This window comes from Grammomys surdaster, unplaced genomic scaffold (genome assembly GCF_004785775.1).
Source record: "Grammomys surdaster isolate TR1022 unplaced genomic scaffold, NIH_TR_1.0 125671, whole genome shotgun sequence".
In the NCBI taxonomy this organism is placed as follows: Eukaryota; Metazoa; Chordata; class Mammalia; order Rodentia; family Muridae; genus Grammomys; species Grammomys surdaster.
Genome location: NW_021620508.1, coordinates 4,912 through 12,859, shown reverse-complemented (window position 1 = coordinate 12,859; position 7,948 = coordinate 4,912). Strand labels below are relative to the sequence as shown.

Genomic DNA, 7,948 nt, shown 5'->3' with positions numbered 1-7,948 from the left:
AATATTAAAGCAGTAAGGGGAAAAGGTCAAGTAGCATATAAAGACAGACCTATCATAATTACAACAGACTTCTCACCAGAGACTGTGAAAGCTAGAATATCCTGGGCAGATGTCCTACAGACACTAACAGAACAAAAATGCCAGCCCAGGCTACTATACCCAGCAAAACTCTCAATTACCATAGATGGAGAAACCAAGATATTCCATGACAAAACTAAATTTACACAATAGCCTCTCACAAATCCAGCTCTACAAAGGATAATAGATAGAAAACTCCAACACTCCATACACTAGCAGCTTGACAGCATATCTGAACTCTCTAGAACAAAATGAGGCAAATAAGCCCAAGAGAAGTAGGCAATAGGAAATAATCAAACACAGGACAGAAATCAACCAAGTAGAAACAAAAAGAGCTATGCAAAGAAGAAAACCAGGAGCTGGTTCTTTGAGAAAATTAACAAGATAGATAAACCCTTAGCCAGACCAACCAGAGGACATAGACAAAGTATCGAAATTAATAATATCATAACTGAAAAGGGAGACATATCAGCAGAAACAGAAGAAATGCAAAAGATCATCAGATCCTACTACAAAAGCCTATACTCAACAAAACTGGAAAATCTGGATGAAATGGACAATTTTCTAGACAGATATCAGGTATCAAAGTTAAATCAGGATCAGATAAACCTTCTAAACTGTCCCATAACCCCTAAAGAAATAGCCTCAGTCATTAAAAGTCTCCCAACTAAAAACAGCCCAGGAACAGATGGTTTTAGTTCAGAATTCTACCAGACTTTCCAAGGAGACCCAATACCAACACACTTCAAACAATTCCACAAAATAGAACCAGAAGGAAGACTACTTAATTTCTTCTATGAAGCCACAATCACGCTTATGCTGAAAGCACACAAAGACACAACAAAGAAACAGTATTTCAGACCAATTTCCCTTATGAATACTGATGCAAAAATACCCAATAAAATTCTCATGAAATCGAATCCAAGAACACATCAAAACAATCATCCATCATGATCAAGTATGCTTGATCCCAGGAATGCAGGGATGGTTCAGTATATGTAAATCCATCAACGTAATCCACTATATAAACAAACTAAAAAAAACCCACATGATCATCTCACTAGAAAGCATGCCTCAAAATTCAACACCCCTCCATGTTAAAAGTCTTAGAATGATCAGGAATTCTAGGCCCATACCTAAACATAGTAAAAGCAATATACAGCAAACCAGTATTCAACATCAAACTAAATGGAGAGAAATTTGAAGCAATTCCACCAAAATCACAGAGTAGACAGGGCTGCCCACTCTCTCCCTACCTATTCAATACAATATTCAAAGTCCCAGCCAGTGCAATTAGACAACAAAAGGAGGACAAAGCAAAACAAATTGGAAAGGAAGAAGTTACTATATCACCATTTTCAGATGGTATGATAGTATATGTAAGTGAACTAAAAAATTCCACCTGGGAACTCGTAAACCTCAGCAACGTGGCGGGATATAAGATTAACTCAAAGAAATCAGTAGCCCTCCTCTTCTCAAATGATAAACAGGCTGAGAAAGAAATTAGGGAAATGACACCCTTCACAAGAATCACAAATAATAATAATGGAAAACTATTTTCAACAATAAAATAACTTCTCCGGGAGTCACCATCCCTGACCTCAAGCTGTATTACAGAGAAATAGTGATAAATGGTGTATGATATTGGTAAAGAGACAGGCAGGAAGATCAATGGAATAGAATTGAAGACCCAAAAATGAACCCACACACCTATGGTCACTTGATCTTTGACAAAGGAGCTGAAACCATCCAGTGGAAAAAAAGACAGCATTTTCAACAAATGGTGCTGGCTCAACTGGCAATCAGTATGTAAAAGAATGCAAATCAAACCTTTCTTATCTCCTTGTACAAATTTCAAGTCCTAGTGGATTGAGGACCTCCACATAAAACCAGATAAACTGAATCTAATATAAGAGAAAGTGAGGAAGAGCCTTGAACACACGGGTGCAGGGAAAATTTCCTGAAGAGAACACCAATGGCTTATGCACTAAGATCAACAATAGACAAATGGGATTGGACCTCATAAAATTGAAAAGTTTCTGTAAGGCAAGGGGCACTGTCAATAGGACAAAATGGCAATCAACAGATTGGGAAAAGATCTTTACTAATCCTACATCCAATAGATCCCTAATATCCAATATATAGAGAGAACTCAAGGAGTTAGACTCCAGAGAATCAAATAACCATATTAAATATGGGTTACAGAGCTAAACAGAGAATTCTCAATTGAGGAATATTGAATGACCAAGAAGCACCTAAAGATATGTTCAACATACTTAGTCATCAGGGAAATGCAAATCAAAACAACCCTGAGATTCCACCTCACACCTGTCAGAATGGCTAAGATCAAAAATTCAGGTGAAAGCAAATGCTGGTGAGAACATAGAGAAAGAGGAACACTCCTCCATTGTTGGTGGAATTGCAAGCTGTTAACAATGACTCTGGAAATCAGTCTGGTGATTCTTCATATATCTAGACATAGTATTTCTTACCTGAGGACCCAGCCATACCACTCCTGGGCATACACCCAAAAGATGCTCCAACATGTAACACGAACCTATGCTCCACTATGTTCATAGCAGCCTTATTTATAATTGCTAGATGCTGGAAAGAACCCAGATGTCCTTCAACAGAGGGATGGATACAGAAAATGTGGTACATTTACACAATGGAGTACTACTCAGCTATTAAAAACAATGACTTCGTGCAATTCTTAGGCAAAGGGATGGAACTAGAAAATATCATCCTAAGTGAGGTTACCGAATCACAAATGAACACACATGGTATGCACTCACTGATAAGTGGATATTAGTCCAAAAGCTCGGAATACTCAAGATACAATTCACAGACCACATGAAGCTCAAGAAGAAGGAAGACCAAAGTGTGGGTGCTTCTGTCTTTCTTAGAAGGGGGGACAAAATATTCCTGGGAGCAAATATGGAGACAAAGTGTGGAGCAGAGACTGAAGTAAAGGCCATCCAGAGACTGCCCCAACTGGGGATCCATCCCATATTGTCATCAAACCCAGACACTATTGAGGATGCCAAGAGTGTATGCTGACAAGGGCCTGATATAGTTGCCTCTGGAGAGGCTTTGCCAGAGTTTGCCAAGTACAGAATCAGATGCTCACAGCCAACCATTAGACTGAAAATGGGGTCCCCAATGGAGGAGTTAGACAAAGGATTGAAGGAGCTGAAGGGGTTTGTAACCCTTTAGGAAGTACAACAATACCAACCAACCAGACCCTCAGAGTTCTTAGGGACTAAACCACCAATCAAGGAGTACATATGGAGATACCCATGACTCCAGCCCCATATGTAGTAGAGGATGGCCTTGTTAGGCATCAATGGGAGAAGAGGCCCTTGGTCCTTTGAGGCCTTGTTCCCATTGTAGAGGAATTCGAGGGTGAAGAGGCGGGAGTAGGAACACCCTCATAGAATCAGGGGGAGAGGATGGCATAGGGGGCTTTGGGGGGACAAGGAAAGGGTATAATATTTGAAATGTAAATATAGAAAATATCCAATAAAAAGAAAACATTTATTCATTAAAATAAATTCTTATTTGTTCAGATGGAGAAATATAGAGAGGGATTCTGTTCATATTTGAGGCTTAAAGTTTTAAGTTAAAAGGAATAGAGAGTAACAGTTTGATCAAGACCTTAGAGAAAATGGCTTTCATCTGTTTTAGACCATCCTGCAGCAGTGTGCAATTATATACAAGAGAACAGAGGGGGGTGAATAACTCACTTACTGTGTCAGTCAGATTCCAACCAGAAATTTTTCAAACCAACAGATGATTATAACCTCACTCTTTTAAAATTACGGCAGTGAACACCATACCTTGTTCATAGAAAATGTTGAACATATGTTTATGGAATAAAGTATTAAATGACATTAGAAAAGCTGTCTTCTGTTTTTGGCATTTTTAGTGACTATGACTTTCAACAGCTGAGAAGCACAGAACAAGGATCCTTAGGATCTCTGAAGATCAACAATAAGGGAGAAATTGTGGGGAAACCTGCAACGAAGACTTCACCGACATGCCTCATAAAGAGACGAGAATCTATTAAAAAATTTTGAAAGATGATACAAATAAAATTTAGAAGATAAAAGCTAACAAATGTGACCACCAGCATCAGGATAGTATGGGTTGCTCTGGTCTCAGGTTGCCCTCTGGGGTTCTGATTGGGGGTGAGGATGTGCTGCATTCGCTGGCGATGTCTATGGAGGAGAAGTACCATGGAGACACTGGTCCAGACCATGATGCTCATGAATGTGGCATCATGGGCAAACCGCAAGAAGACAATGCCTACACTGAATCCAGAATTGGAACAGAAAAGCTTGTTTTTAGAGTCAGAGTTATTATCTGTAATCCGTGGCCCAGTTACCTTAATTGGAATGTAGATGTTATTTAAGACACTGAAGAACCAACAACTGTAACAAGAATAAATCGCCAAATTTGGGACACTTGATCTGAGTATAACTTTAAGTGTATTAACAGGAACAACAGTGACAAACTGATGGATACTCAGGACACAGGTGAAACACAAGTTTGTGCTTCTTGCCACCAGGCGAGTGAAGAATTCCAATTTACATTTGAGGTCAGTTGGAGAGAATCTTAGAGAAAAAGTCATCATGTTGTTTGGAAATGAAGAGATGAAGAGAACCAGGGCATTGGCCACCGCCATGTGGCTTAAAATCACCTGTGTGGGCCTCTGTTGAGAACCAGTGAAGACTGGAGATACATTATGGAGAAACAGAAAGACATTGGCTACAGTCCCAACTCCAAACTGGCAAAGCAAGAGGATCTGAAGAGCCACTTCCTCAGTGGTTTTCATGGATTTATCATGAGCAGACATGGAGAGGGCTTTTTTCAGCCCCAGAGAGATGATTAGGTGGGGCACTGCTGTTCTCGGGACTCTGTTTTATTGTCCTTGCTTACCAATTGATTTGGGACAATTTCTTCTCTTGATAAGTGAGACACTATTTTATCACACTACAGGAACCTTGTCTGGAAAATGATGCATGGGTAATAAGTTAGAATAAAATTTTATACTTATTGAATTACTCCTGTCTCAAGATGAATTTTGTATTGCTACTACATCTTTATTGGTCAAGTAGGTCAAGAACACAATAACACACATTTTAGCACATCAAGGCCTTTGCATATGAATAAAGACAGGAAAGAGACTGGTATGAGTATGTGATTCCGTCATCAGAAGTCAATACAATTAGGAGGGAGGAGAGGCTGCAATGGCATGTGCTGGGAGCGAAGACTTCCTTCTGCCTGAGAGCAAATGTCAGTTAAGTAGATAGCCTGAGTTAAGGAAGACCTTATCGGCCTTCCTGCCTGGGAGGGAAAATTAGCAACTTAAGCCTAACAAATGTTTTATTGCCCTCTTGCTCATGAGAAAGTGGTTTGGGGTAAGGAATGCTTGCAAAGAACTTAACAATTACTGGATGGCCCTGGACCCTGACTCTCCTCCCTGCTTGCCTTTATAACAGCAGCTCGAACAATAAAGTTTAACCAATTGATCAGACATTCAGACCTGTGCTGCTTCTTTGTGTCTCTTGTCCCATCTTTGCCCCCCTTCCCTAGGATCTCGTCGAATGCCCGCATCCAGGGGCAGCATGTAACTTAATCAATAAAGATCACTTAATCAATAAGAAACTAAAGATTCTCATCATCAGACTCCATCATCAGAATTCAGTACATTTAGGAGGGAGGGGAGGCTGCAAATGGCATGTAACTTAATCAATAAAAAAAGAAAATACAGATGCAACATAAAAAGAATTAACTGAATTTCTTTATGTTATAGTAATGTGTTAAAAACACTGTGTGTGTTAATAACATGTAAGATTAAACATAATAATCAATACAATTGTGTCACAGAATTCAGTTGTAGAAAATTAAATTGTTGGCTTTTGAGAAAATTTTATACTACTCATCCACACACACAAAAACCCACCAAATATTTATGATAAAGTCATCTGTGTTTCAATTACATGAATGAACATAGGTTTACATATGTGTTCTCCATGTGAAAAAAAACCCACTTGCTGAGAAGTTTCATTCATTCATAGTTTTCCCGATTTTAATTTTTGTTCTAAAATGTCAGGTGCCAGAGCCTTACCTGTATCATCTCCAGCTTCCTTCCAGAATTATTAACATAATCACTATTATTCCCTTTGCGAGCTGATGCTTAGTCTGTATTTTACTTGTTTATATGTTTTCTAAAGGAATACAGGGCCTCCATCTATCAGACAAAGTTCAACATCTCACGTACAGATGTCACACTGAGTGCTGTTCTCTGATGAGTACTAGGATAAAGACATTTCTTTGAGATGAAAGCAAAAATATTAACCTATTTGAGTTAAACTTCAGACTTTAAAAAGAAATAATGTTTCACGTTGGTTTCAGAAGACCATTTTGACTGAAGAAAGAAGAAGAGAATTTTAAGCAAAAGTCTATGGTTGGAAGAATCCCACCTTCTGAGTCCCAGTCAGGATGAGGACACTCACAGGCCAAATGCCAGCTCTAGAGCACAGCTCCTGTAGAAGGATATCTTGTAGTGTGTATTCCATTGAGGAACTTCTCTCTGCCACTCTTTGCCTGAGAAAGAATGCAACAAAAGTAGGAAGGGTTTCTGTTCTCCATGCAGTGCTGTGAAGGTAACCTAACAGAGTCCAGGTTTCCAGTCTCATAAAATAGTAGAGTACCTGGACATGCTATCCTTCAGAGAGTTTATTATCGTGGCATCTGTGGCCTCAGTGCATTTGTCTGCATGGTGTCTTTGAGATATCTCGGATGAAGGAAAAATCATTCATCCCTAGAGAAAATCTCCATTTTACTTTCCGATGCTTAATAATGAAGTCCAGGAGTTTGTTAGATTTCAATGAACACCTGAGCAGAAGTTAGGAGAGGCTTTTCATGTTTCCTTTGGGAGAATCTAAGTTCTGAATTGATCTTGTAGTCAGATGTGAATTGGGGCACTCAAGGGAAGAACAAAGGACTCATTACGTGCATTTCTATGGAGTACTTTCCTCTCCACTATTTCACTCTTGAGACATGATGCTGACACCAAGTCCTTCCAGAAAACAGGCAACATGTCATTCCTACTCTGTAATGGCCCAGGAAGTTGCTTCATTCCAACGTCCTCCATGTTGTCCCTGGACACACACTTCTGACAAATCTGTTAACTGAAGTTTGCCTTTCCCACTTGAATCCTGGGGTTGTTCCAACATCCACTTGTGTTCACGTAGACTGTGACTTGTTTTCTGAAATACTCATGAGTCCTTATCAGAGGCCTAATGTACTGTGCTAGTGTCAATAGAACCTGCTTTGTAAGGAAGGAATCCTGGACACACAAGCAAAGCTATGGCTTGAGCAATCATTAGGAAATAAATAGATCCAACCACACTCATTTCTGCTCTAGGTATAATAGAAATCTAAGGACTTAGTTTTGATTTTCAGTGATGAAAAGTAAAATCTCAGATTATAAATCTAAGAATTCAATGTTCTAAATATTTATTGATATATATATATCAGCATGTTGACACACAGATCACACACACACACACACACACACACATATTGGAATATCCTTAAAAGTTAGGAATTTGTAAGAGTTATGGCATGTTGAAAAAACAGGAGAAGAACTACACTGTTATGAAGGATTAAAGAGGGATAGTCAAACATGAAGCCTTAAATTTAGGTGTGTGTAGGTGGAAAAGTAGACAAGGAAATACGGAGAGGAATATCTAATACTAAGTGTCTTTTAAAAAACTGTACAAAAAGATACTGCTATTGATATACCCTGTAATATGTTCATATGCATAGTTCAAAGAAGTTTTAATAAACCAGCACTGTA

The 7,948-nt window shown here is 38.9% G+C and overlaps 1 protein-coding gene across 1 annotated transcript; it reads right to left on the bottom strand.

The window, feature by feature from the left end:
- Nucleotides 1-4,018: 4,018 nt before the first annotated feature.
- LOC114638967 (vomeronasal type-1 receptor 4-like) lies at nt 4,019-4,975 on the bottom strand. Its single transcript, XM_028787583.1, has one exon. The coding sequence runs from the start codon at nt 4,934-4,936 to the stop codon at nt 4,019-4,021; it is 918 nt and encodes a 305-aa protein (XP_028643416.1). The 5' UTR covers nt 4,937-4,975.
- Between the last annotated feature and the right edge of the window lie 2,973 nt (nt 4,976-7,948).

Excerpts from the sequence above, each read along its gene's own strand:
- LOC114638967 (XM_028787583.1), bottom strand. The coding sequence starts at position 4,936 with ATGTCTGCTCATGATAAATCCATGAAAACCACTGAGGAAGTGGCTCTT.